At 41.0% G+C, this 11,983-nt stretch overlaps 1 protein-coding gene and 1 long non-coding RNA gene across 5 annotated transcripts in view; one reads left to right on the top strand and one right to left on the bottom strand.

Moving 5' to 3' along the window:
• EDARADD (EDAR associated via death domain) overlaps positions 1-4,416 on the top strand; it is a 26,045-nt gene extending 21,629 nt beyond the window's left edge. For all 4 annotated transcript variants that reach the window (XM_064445753.1, XM_064445749.1, XM_064445750.1 and 1 more), the window contains exon 6: positions 1,265-4,416. In XM_064445753.1, the coding sequence (XP_064301823.1) occupies positions 1,265-1,641 (377 nt within the window). In that variant the 3' untranslated portion in view covers positions 1,642-4,416. The remainder of the gene's footprint in view (positions 1-1,264) is intronic.
• LOC135312437 (uncharacterized) overlaps positions 1-11,963 on the bottom strand; it is a 21,439-nt gene extending 9,476 nt beyond the window's left edge. The window contains exons 1-2 of the long non-coding RNA XR_010371955.1: positions 11,860-11,963; positions 9,137-9,257 (exon numbers count right to left, since the gene is read on the bottom strand). This is a non-coding gene — a long non-coding RNA (uncharacterized LOC135312437). The remainder of the gene's footprint in view (positions 1-9,136; positions 9,258-11,859) is intronic.
• Positions 11,964-11,983: the final 20 nt, after the last annotated feature.

Genomic DNA, 11,983 nt, shown 5'->3' on the forward strand with positions numbered 1-11,983 from the left:
TGGCACCGAGTACCAGATTTGCCCTTTGCCAGAGAATCAAGTCAGGTCTTAGACCAGAACTGATCTAGCACTTGTAAATTGCATGTCACTGGTTTTTGTTGTTGTTTTTAATCACTTGTTTCATTAATACCAGTTTTCTTATGGTAGTGTCCCTTTTTCAAATAGTTTTATACCAAGTAGGACCAGTTACTTCTCTATTTCAAGCTGTACAACAAGGCTGGAGGGCAGAAGCTTTAGAAAATGCTTCTAGGCTGCATCCTTTATCTCCTACTCTTTGGACATAGCAAATTCTCCCTGCCTTCAAAAAGGAGCAGGAGGAGTTAAGGTCATATCTGCAGCGGAAATGCTCAAATGGTGCCCTACATCACTGCAATATTAAAGGTCTTAGTATTTGACTAGAAGTGTGACTAGAACTGGTTCCTACATGCTTTTACAGGTTATTAATGTCTAATATAGTCTGATAGAATCACATTGTTCACAAGGCTGAGGGGAGATACTGACTGTTGTGTGTGGGAGGCCTAAATGGCAATTTTCGGTATTTGATGCAGATTTTGGAATATATCATGACCTACTTCTAGCAACTTGATATTTTAATTTTTCTCACACATGGAGAAGTACGCACTTTATTTCCTTCCATAATATATATTTAAAATAGGTTTGCATGGTAGAACAGGGACAGCTTTTACTGTAAGAGCCCTTACAAAGCAAAGGAACATTTCTACTTTTTCATTGTGTTAAAGTACTAGATATTAGTTGCGTTTGCAGCTGTCAGCAGGCATTCTCCTGATGCATATATTTCATGTTGCTATGAAGGCAGCAGCTCAGAAGTGCAAAACCTTTTCCTTCATCCTACAACGTATGTGTACAAGATGCACATGATGCGCACATAATCCTGTTCGTGATATAAGCAGGGGTTATGGCAGATTCAAGGAAGCTACGTGGTTCCCAAAAACAAAAAAGGGGAATACCCCAGCTCACACACTGGATTGAATTGCATGCCTTTTCTATAAAAGCATAAATATGGTACTTTAAAATTTACTATCCTTTTGATTATAGCCACCGAGCGTAGCAAAGACAGAAGTCTTAGAAAGTTATTTTCATGAAAACTTCATAAGGAAAGTCATTACATGTCACTATTCTGACTTTTTCAGAAACAATTCACAGGAATATAATACTCTTTAACCCTTTGCTTTTAACTTTTTGTTCCCAGTGAAACCACAGCAATAAATCCTAACTTCTCCCTATGTAATGGTTTTCACTGCAGATCTCAAGAAAACCTGCAAGGAAAATGGCACCTGCTCCTTGTGCTTATTCCGTGCACCAACCATCAGCGACATGCTCAATGATGAGGACTTGTTGTACACAGTGAGGCTAAAGCTGGATCCCTGCCACCCAACAGTGAAAAACTGGAGAAATTTAGCAAGCAAGTGGGGGATGACTTATGATGAATTGTGTTTCCTTGAACAGAAGCCCCAGAGTCCCACCTTGGAGTTTTTGCTACGGAACAGTGACAGGACTGTGGAGCAGCTGATCGATCTCTGTAAATTTTATAAGAGAATTGATGTTGTGAAAGTGCTGCTGAAATGGGTGGAGGAGGAATGGCCCAAGAGAGGGAACAGAACTTACCAGAATGACTTCTAGGTCAAAGAAAGTTGTTAGTCCGTACGTGTTAATCGCTGGGACTAGCTGCTACTAGTACATGGGAAGATTCCCTTGCAAGAGAGAGAGCCCGTACTGACGGTTTGTATACTGTGTAGGCTATACATACTGTATACACATATATATGTTCTGTGCCCTCAGGGTTGCAAAGATAACTGTCCAAAAATGGATGGAATAATGCAGGTTGTGTTCTGGAGTCTACAAATGCCTTCACTTTCTTTGCTGCTGTTTGTAGGCTTCGTAAGCAGAAGAGAAATTAACAAGCCAGACCACTGGTTTTATTGCAGCTTTTGTGAACCATGTCAGTTGTGTGCTGTTGCTATTGGGAAAGGCACAATTAGAAGGCAAGTCTTTTGGCCTTTCTGGTGGCCCTTCCACAATTTTATATGTTCTACCTAGTAGATGATGAGGGGTCATTTTTCCTTCTTTTTTTTTTTTTTTTTTTAATTAAAAAAATAAATTTAAGCTTTATGACAATGTTTTTGGCACAGGAACACCTCAGTGTTCCAAGCAGCAGTTTTGATTTGCATGTTACAATTAATTCAGTGTTTCAATGTCAAGTTCAGGCAAATTAAGCTTTAAATCTCTTCTATAAACAAGAACAGATGTTAAACAAAATAATTATTTGCATACTTCTTACATCATAGGGTATATATTTGCTATAGAAGATATCATGCAATTCAGAGAGACTTCCTAGCCCATAACTACTAGGGACAAAAAAAACCCAAAACACAAAAAAAACCCCAAACCAACAATTAAAGTGCTTTATACTTAAAATTACTTTCCAAAGTTTTGAAGACAATAGGCACTCTGAGTGCACTTATTGTTTACCTCAAATGCATCTTGCTTTTCAGTGTGAGGTGACAGTTAATGCCTCACCCACAGTATATCCTTTGTATTGAGCATAAATTCTTTTTCACAGGCTGTGGTTTTCTTTACAGTTCTACGGATTGACCTGCTTTCTGTCCTACACCAAAGCAGTTGCACACTTGCGTGAAACTAGAACAAGTTTATGTATTGATTAAAGCCACTCTAATGGGAAATTAATAGGTGAATTAATCTACAGTGCAGGTGGATGGTTATTAAAGCACTAATGGTGGTTTAGACTGATGTTTATCAAAGAATTTTCCTACTCTGAATTACACTGTTTACATTTTAAATAGTTTAGAAATTGGTCTTTTTTCCTACTATTCTTCTGTGTTTAACATTTTAAAAAAACCTCCTGAAAATACTTTATACATCTTATTGTATAATTGATCTTATAGCTATAATGCCACACAAAAATGTTGTGACTTAAAAATAGTTCTAGTTATTACCCTTGCTAAAAGCATCTCAGACAATACTAATATGTACGTAGGTGTATATACCAAAGCACTGGTGAACATGTATGTCAAGATGTGGGGCAAAACTATAATGGGGTACAGGTTGATGCACTGTTTACTTTTCTTGAGTAGAAGTGACTAAGATTAGTAGCAAAGCTGAGAGAAGTCTAATGCTGTGTACTGAGTTCCTTACTGTAAGAGAATGAAAAAGGACTTCTAGTAATACTGTACTATATAGATACTGGGGATATGGTTATAGAGGAGCTGCAAGTAAAGACTAACATTTTCATTGTCAGGCACTAGTTCTGGGGTGACATAAATTAGCTTTATTTTAGTGAATTCAGAGAGCTGAAGATCTAGTTTCAAGGTGAAAAGACTGGCCTAAATTTGAAGTTTGAATTTTTTCTTTTTTTAAAAGCTTGTGGAAGACTGGAATTTTTAATAACTTTTCTTTTTTTAACCATTCCTCAAAAAATCTGCTACTCTTTAGAGCAGGAAGTTTTCTAGCCATATTTTAAAGAGGAAATTGTACTGCTGTGTCTTATTGGGGCTGTAGTTCAAACGTTTCATGTTCACCTAGGAACGGTGGTTTCCCCATAGATGTCTATCAACTCGAACTTTTGCAAATAATCTTCTGTCTTTAGTTAGGAGCAGTAGAATCAGCTTTGAGGACTACTGCTGTGGCTGGGCTGCCTGTTATTTTCAATTCCTACAGAGGCTTCCACCACATACCTGCAAATAGCTCCTAATGCAGCTTGTCTAATGTAATTCCCATACCTTGGGCCTATTATATGCATGATTTAGGATCATGAGTCAATGTGTTATGTTGCTCTGAGTGATGAGCGCCGGCATGTATGCCAACAGCTTTCCTCTCCCATAACATATCACAGCTATATGTGTGTAGTATTACAGTATGCTCTGCTTTTGGTAGATCAAGTCCAGCAAGGAGCTGGAGCCCTCACCTAAGACTCACAATGGGAACGTGAAATGATGCAGCAGCATTTCTGAATCAAGACGTTCAACTGAAACCTACCCCTTTTCCTGTTTTCTGGCTAAAACTTGTAAAATTTTGAAGAAACACTTTTGTCTTGGGGAAATGAGTTCTGATCCCTTGAAGCTCTTGAAAAGTCAATGTCATCTGCAAGGATTCATGTCTGATGGAAATAAAGCTGCTTGTGAGAGTTCTTATGTGCATTCTGTATAAATTCAACACTGAAGGTTGAAAACGTTAGCCTTAAACTTTGTCACACACTGGATTACTCATTAGTATACTTGAAATATTTTTTCCTCTTTGTTTGGCACGAATTGAGATGTACACACTTTTTTACTTTTATATCTGTTTACAAGATATTGGGTCTGAGTGTTCAGTTTATTCTTTTATCTTCTGTCATAATGTATACTATTTTTAGAAGAAATATAGATTGTCAATGTTTGACTTCATTGTATTTGTTTTTATTACAGCTAGGAAAGCAGCTGTTTTCCTTCTCACCAGTCACCTTGGAACCACTGAGCTATCAACTAGTTGTGCTGTGTACAAATCATCTTATATACAAGATTCATGGCATCTTAAAGCCCCTATGTTTTCAACAGATACTGCTGTTCAAGAAAGGAAGATGCACTTTTTTATCTTTTCCATAAGAAAATTGATTTAATTTTGATAAGATGGTGAACAAAGATGTTTATCTAGAAACTTGCAGCAGAGTTACTAACTATGGAGAGGTATGAAACCTACACTGGGTGAGCTTTCCCTGAACTAATAACCAATCCGATGATGAAGGTTATCACATGGGCACTGAAAAGGCTCTGCTGGACTATCAGTTTTGTTCCGTTATATCTTTCGCCTATTCCCGTAGGAGACCCGTTTTCCCTTCTGGGATTTCCAGTTCTTTGGCTGCCATCTCTGTGCCTGCAGGATAATCAGTGGCCCTTCCAACCCACTTTAGCTTCTCTGAAGATGTCCAAGCCACTATATTCTTTCATTCCTGCAGCTTTATCTAAGGCATGATGAGCCTAATAACTTGTTCAACAGCAAAGGTAGAGTCCTGTACTCCAGGAGCCCCTAGTTTTGCTGTGAGGTCAACCATGGGACATCCCTAGCAAAATGGTGACAGTATCCAGTTGCCTTGCTTGCTGCATGCACTTCCCTTTGATCTGTGGAGAGGAATGCAAAATGGGTTTTGGGCTTTCTTTTGGAAGTCTACCATAAAGGATAGGGTAGTCAGCATGGCCCCAGGTGCTTGCTTGGAAGTTGTACAGAATCTGTAAACCATACTTCTTCCTCAATCATTACTGAATAATGGAGAGCTGCAGCTCAGTCTGGGCAGTGCTTTGTGCAAGAGACTGCATATTTTTCACTGTCTCAAACTGGCTCCCACAGTTCCAAGTCAAGCTGTTAGCAAGTGGAAAAAAAAAAGTAAATTCTGCCTTATGGTGGTTTAAGTTGACTTTTGCTCAGACATAGTTGGAAATAATTTGTCAGACAGCAGAATTGTTTAAACAAGGTCAAAGAAGGTGCATGACATCTATAATAATTTGAAGAGCAGCCTAATTCTGTAATTTTTGTAGCATATCATGTGCTCGGTCCAGAAAGGAAAAGCAATTATTCACAACTGCTTTCAATATATTTTGTAAGTCTTAAGTTTTGGGTCAGTTTTGGACAGTAGGACAGAGCACCATTAAATGAGGACTTGGGATTGTTGCCTGTTTTGACAGGAAAGTGCTTTTCCTTGCCCCTGAGCTCAGCTAGTCCGGATAGCATGGCTATGGTCAGTTGTTAGCCTTAGCTGGGTAGGGAAGGTATGGATCCACTTACTGATCAGACAGGCTGAATATGAGGAGCACTAAGAATTTATTTGGAAAGGTGGTGCCTGTAGTATTTGTTAGCCCGTACCTTGGCTAAGGACTGGGACTGACTTCATCTTAGAAGGAACTGGTGGCAAAATGGAGTTGACGGACCTGGGAAAGGCTTGCCTGTACTCTCTGTTGGGGCAGGGGCAATTAAACAGCCGGGCAGACTTACTAGTTGGTTTGATCTCTGTATTTTACCTTTGTAAAATGGCAGTTCTTGATTTCAAAGGCAGGTCATTGGGGTAAATGTATATTATTGTGGTAATAAGAGTCGCATAAAAATCTTAAACGTGAGAAAGATAAAACAGCACAAGCCTTGTTAGGATGGGGTCAGTAAGGTTGGCTTTGGCCTTCTTGAACTCCAACATGAGAGAGTATTGGTGTGTTGGGTTTGTTCAGGCAAGTGTGTTAGTAACTGGAAGAATAAATGTGTTCTGTGTATCACTGTACAGCATGAGGTAGATATGCAACTTCACGTATTCACATAAAGGTGCTTTTTATTATTATTATTATGAGTTTGCTTCAAAATTACCCAATATTTAGTTTGGGAATGCTTTTTTTCTCCAAAAATAACCAAAGTTGTATGTTGTTGATGACTTAAAACACATTTATGCAACTAAAAAGTTTCTTAACAGGAAGAGCCAGGGTAAGAATAAGAAATAAAAAAGGGGACCCACACCCTTATACTAGCAATAATATCTTAAGCTGAGGGTTTATTTTCATGTTTATGCTCAATATATGTTGGCTTCCCCCAGTCCTCTCAAGCTTCAGTTCATTCACAATCCCATAAATAGTTTGATTTTTATTTTGGTCCTAATTTACTTTTGTCTCTACTTTCTCTGAAAGCTGAGAAGTTCACCAACTTGAAGGTCTATTAAAAGCCTTTTCCCCTCTAACCATCAGAAAACACCTACCATCTCATGGTAAGAGGTGATACTACAGCCTTCTCATTTCTCCCTTAAAAATGTAGCAATGCTGAGGGCAAGTGAGCCCTTCTGTAACTGCAGAGTCCCAGCAAGGGGGTCCAAAGGCAACTTCAATGAGGATGATGGTGTAGCTGAAGCGTGTAGTCCTAAGGAACTTGAGTTTGGTCACAGTCTCTAGTTCGGAGAACATCACGCAGTTTTTTGTTTTGCACACATACATGGTGTTTCTTGTTTTTTTATCTCCTTGGGTAGGTAGGGACTGAGGCACTATGTGTAGACTGTGGCATGATCATCTTTTGTGGGGGGCGGTCAGGGCAGGCATAGGCACAAGTTAGCTCTGGGAGCTGTTGCAACGCAAATGAAGAAGTGATCCTGACTATTTTCAGAATCCTAGTGTGTTGTGTCACTGGTTTGAAAAAAGAAGGGGTATGTATGTTTTAAAGGTTATATGGCCTAAAATTGGTTTTCAAAAGGACCAGTGACTTCTCTGACTCATTTATCCTTTGGCCTTCGTACCTAATCTGTATCTTGTTTGCTGTTATGCTTCTCTTCAACCTTTTGCTTGAAAAAGCAGGCATTGCAACAAAAACAATCGACTACTTACTAGTTTCTGAAGTAGTAGTAGCAGTTTAAACTCTTGAATGGGTAAGCCTATTAAAAAAAAAGACTTTTTATTTGGCTCTCTGCAATTTGTAAGATTTCAGCTAAGTATTGATGTATCAAGGAAGAGTTACGGAAGACCACTGATTAACCTGTAACTAAATAACAGCTGAACCAGCTGGGCTGTCAACTGAAATTTTAATGTTGGTGTACCAAGAAGTGGTGACTTACGTCCACTTCAAATCTAAAGCCTTTCAAAGAAGCTAGGGGAATAATTTCCATCAGAAAATGCTGTAATACACAAACAGCTCCACTAAAGCTGTGGAAGACACAACAATGTCAGGCTTTTGAGATCCTGTGAAGTCCTTGCACATAAAATTTATGCTGAACAGTACAGTGTGCTAGAGGCTTTACCACTGCAGCCTGTAGTACTGTATTAACTAAGGGAAGAAATTACAGTTATTCTGGTACCACACAACAATATAAAAAAGATTAGCAAAGAGTAACTTCTACTGGGAAGGTTTCTTAATGGGGACTAGAAGCCTACTTTGATTGCCTCACTGCAAAGCTAGATAATGTGTGTAACCATCAGCTTCGGGTGAGGACAAACAAACTTGTCGTAACCCATATTTTCTACCTGTTACTAGCCTGTTAAAGACTCTTGATGAGACCTGCAGAGAGCCATTGAGCTTATTAATATTGAACGGCCATAGTGGTGCGTAACCATATAAGTGGTATGTACGGTGGTGAGAAGTTTCTGGTTCGGGACAGAATTTTTCTTGCAGGATATTCAGACAGTGATTCATTAAAGTACACAACATGCTGCCATGGATCATGTTGTGAAGGCCCAAAAGTGGTGTCATTGACCTAAAAATTCATTGGGCAAATTCACGGTCTGCTTATTCAGTAAGATGGTGCAATTGTAACCTCTGGGTCGGAAAGTCCTAAAGAGCTGATGGTCAGAGCTGAGTGGTGTCGTACTGCGTGCTCGCCTCATTTCTCACTCTGCTCCTCTAGGCAGCTCGTGATGGCAACTATCCATAATGGCTGTGGGTATGTGACCCTTTGACTTGATGTGGTACAGCCGGTTTTGTCTCTACCAGACCATAGATGCCTTGTACCAACCTCAAGAGAGCAGCGGTACCTAGGAAGCTGTTATGGTACCATACGCATCAGAAGGAGGACAAATGTAGCCAGTGGGGCTGCAAGCCCTACCCCTAAAGTCAGCATAGCTTCAGGCTTTGGTACATAGGCTAGGAAAAAAGTAAATAAGCATATCTTAACATTGGCAAACCACTAGTAACCTATTACAGAAAGTGCTGGGTAGGCCTAAAAGGAAAAGCAGCTTCTTAGATAAAGGGAAGAATGGTGGTTTGAATTGTGGAGAGGAGGAGAGTTGAACAAAAAGGGACCTGTGAGAAATTTTGAAGTGTGTTTGTGTCATGTCCCGGGACTTCTCTATTTTAAGTAGCTCACTATTAATTGCTGCAAATTTTATAATTGGAACTGTGTATAAAATATTGGGCCAAATATGACTACATATATTATTAGTTTAACTGGGCGGTGACTTGCTGCCCTGAGAGGTACAGGTTATAAGCTGGGAAGGAAGGGCAGGAAGCCTGCTCAAGAAGTCTCATTTGAGGAAGTAGGATAGCATGGAATCACATGCTTTGTGGCACTCTGCTGAGAAGTGGGAGGAACTGGAGAGCAGGAGCAGGTAGCCGAATGGCAGCAGAGAGCTAAGGCAGCTAGCAGAGCCAGAGCACTGCTGGAGTGACTCACAAAGGGCAGAGCAGCTTGCAACGCTGCTGGCTCTGGTGCAGTTTCGATGCAGGTCTGCCGCACACCAGGGAAGGCACCAGCCTCTGCTTTGGAGAAGTGCAGATGTAAGACGAGGTGTTTCCTGCAGGAAGAAAGGAGCAAACAGATCCTTTACCAAGAAATTACCGGAAGGCTCACAATAGTCTGTGGTTGTGCTTGCCTTTTAATAAAGTGGTGTTTGTTAAACCACCTGACTGAATATGTGAGAAGGGGTTAAAAAAAAAAGCCTGGTCATCAGTTTAATTAAATTTTCCCAGATTTCTGAGTGGGCTTTAACTGTTACCAGCACGGCCTGTGTCACTGTCAGAAGCTTACCCTGAAGCATGCTACAATGATACAGGTGATTGTAACAAACTGTATCAAATCCAGTTTTACTGACATCAGACTCAGTGAGCACAATACTTACCTCAACTAAAAATTCATTTTCACTATTATGCTCAGTCACATAGATCCGAAAGCTCTGTGGAAATGGTACTAGGCACCATCAGTCTGTCCTAATTATTGGGTTGTGGTCTGACACTGCTGCTCAAGTGTTAACTCCATCTCTTCTCCAAAGTGGAAAGGGAAAACAGAATGGAAGGCTAAATCTATAAAAGATCACATTTCAGTTTTTAATGAGATGAATCAAAGGCGTTCTTGGTTCCCAAGAGGGAATATGTAAGATTTGGAGATCACCTAATTAGCACTGAAAATAAGCAGGAAGTTCAAAAAGGCTGTGCTCAGTAGTGCTGGTTGGGTATGGTACCAGCTGACGTGCAGTAGCAGCTCCTGTGCTGCTGGTGTCTTGTCGTTATATTCCTTTCCCAGTTCTTGTAGTTGGGCAGGAAAGACAGGTAAAATTTCTTAAGGGTAATAGGGTCCTCCCTCAAATGCTACTTTTTGGCCAAGAATAGCTGCTAAATTTGCTTCAGCTGAAACTGCCTGCTTCTGTCTTGACATAGCACTTCTGTTTCTCCAGCAAGCAAAATTCTGCTGCGACACAGGGAGTCAGACTGTGCTGACAGGGTTATACACAGCCCCAGCAATGGTTGTGTGCATGTCCAAATGTAGCTTTAAAAGCAAAAGCCGGAATTAGGACTTGGACTGTAGAAATGAGGGAAGATTTTGTTATCTGCCATCATGACTGCCGTTAGTAAATGATGCTAAAAATAGCAGTCACAAGAAATCAAGCAGCAAAATGACGACAGTCTATGAACAAAACAGCTGCAGTGTAGTGCAAGGCTACTGAAGCTGTAACCTGACTCATTGTCAGTGGTGCATTAGGTCTGGGAGCTGAAACAGGGATTTTCCTGCAAATTTCACAAACTGCCTATGACTCAGCCCTCAAAGAGGTGATCAGCACATTAGCCAAACAGCTGTCCTGCTTCAGGAAAGAGCTGGTGCATACTTTAAATCACCAAATTTCCCTTGGATGGTTTCTTCCTGAAAGTGGAAGAGCTCTGAGTCAGAAGCAGTAGTAAAGTAGCGAAACTTTATTTTCTGTGGTTCTTTTAGAAACACTTCCACTTATTGCTCCTCCTTTCAGTACCACTGCTTTCTTATTCCAGCCCTTCAGCATCTTTTCTGTCCCTGCTGTATGAACTGACCTTTCAAACCTGCTTTGAGGCTGCTTTCTAATACCGAGAAGTGAAGGCCGTTCATGTACTTTGTCAGTCTGGTTTTATCAAAATTTTATACTCTTTAAACTAGAATGCCTGGAACAATAACTTCAAAGGAAAACTAAGTGGTAGTTCAGGCTCTAGGAACCTCTATTATCTCTTAAAAAAGTGCAGTGGAATTTTGTATAACAATTGCACAGCAGGCTTTTTGCTGTCACTGACATCAGACAATAGTTTTTGGTCCTCTCTTAAAACCATACATGATTCTAAGGATTTCCCCAAGTGATTTGCTTTGCTGCTCTTAAATATGAACAGCTCATTTCTGCAGTTCTCCTCAAAAGAAATGCTATCTTTCTGTGAATAAATCCTTCAAATCTAATATAGCTAAGCCGAGGTACAGCAGCTATCCTACAACCATTAGCAGAACTCTAGCAAGGAGATATGAATTGGTATGGCTGGTTTTGTGCTGGTAAATTGTAGAATAGAAGACTGGATGTTACCTAGCTAAGATATTGAAATGGTCTTTGTGACAAGAGTGGCTGAATACCATTCTAACTTTGCTATATAGCCATGTGCACCGCTTCCTGCAAGGCAAAGAAGTACCGCATGCCAGTAATTGAACAGGATATGGCGATTTACTTTTGTGGGCCTTTTCTGTTGCAGCCTTTATTTTTGTGCTCATCTTTTCCCTGTGCAGCACGTGAACACAGCAGGAGCTGTAGAACTACCCGGGACTTCATTGCCCTACCTGCCTACTAGACTGAAACAGCCAAAAGCACACTTCGTGACGCCTGTGAGGGAACGGGAGGATAAAAGCACAGCCTTGGGGCTGTGGGTAGAAGATTGGGGATGGGTGAAGGATTTCCAGGTTTCAGAAACTCCACAGTCCTGGAGCAACAAACAGCCCCATCGGCTTTGAACGCTGCATTTGGGTCTGGGTGCGGGAGATGCGTCTTCCTAGGAGGGGACGGGGTTGGGCCGCCGCAAAGGTCCCACAAAGGCAAGGCATAGAGGACGCGAAGCTTTTTCGGGGGAAGCTTGCGGTAGCGCTAAGGAGCCGGATGAACTTCGCGACCAAGTTGTTACCTGAGCGCTTGTCAGCCATAGCCCACGGGCACGCGTGGCTCTAGGGCCGGGGCCAGGCAGCTGCCGGTCACGGGTGGGCGGCTGGCGCAGGCCGAGAGGCGCCCCGCTCCCCCCGGCGCCACCG

This window comes from Phalacrocorax carbo, chromosome 3, assembly GCF_963921805.1.
Source record: "Phalacrocorax carbo chromosome 3, bPhaCar2.1, whole genome shotgun sequence".
Lineage (NCBI taxonomy): Eukaryota > Metazoa > Chordata > Aves > Suliformes > Phalacrocoracidae > Phalacrocorax > Phalacrocorax carbo.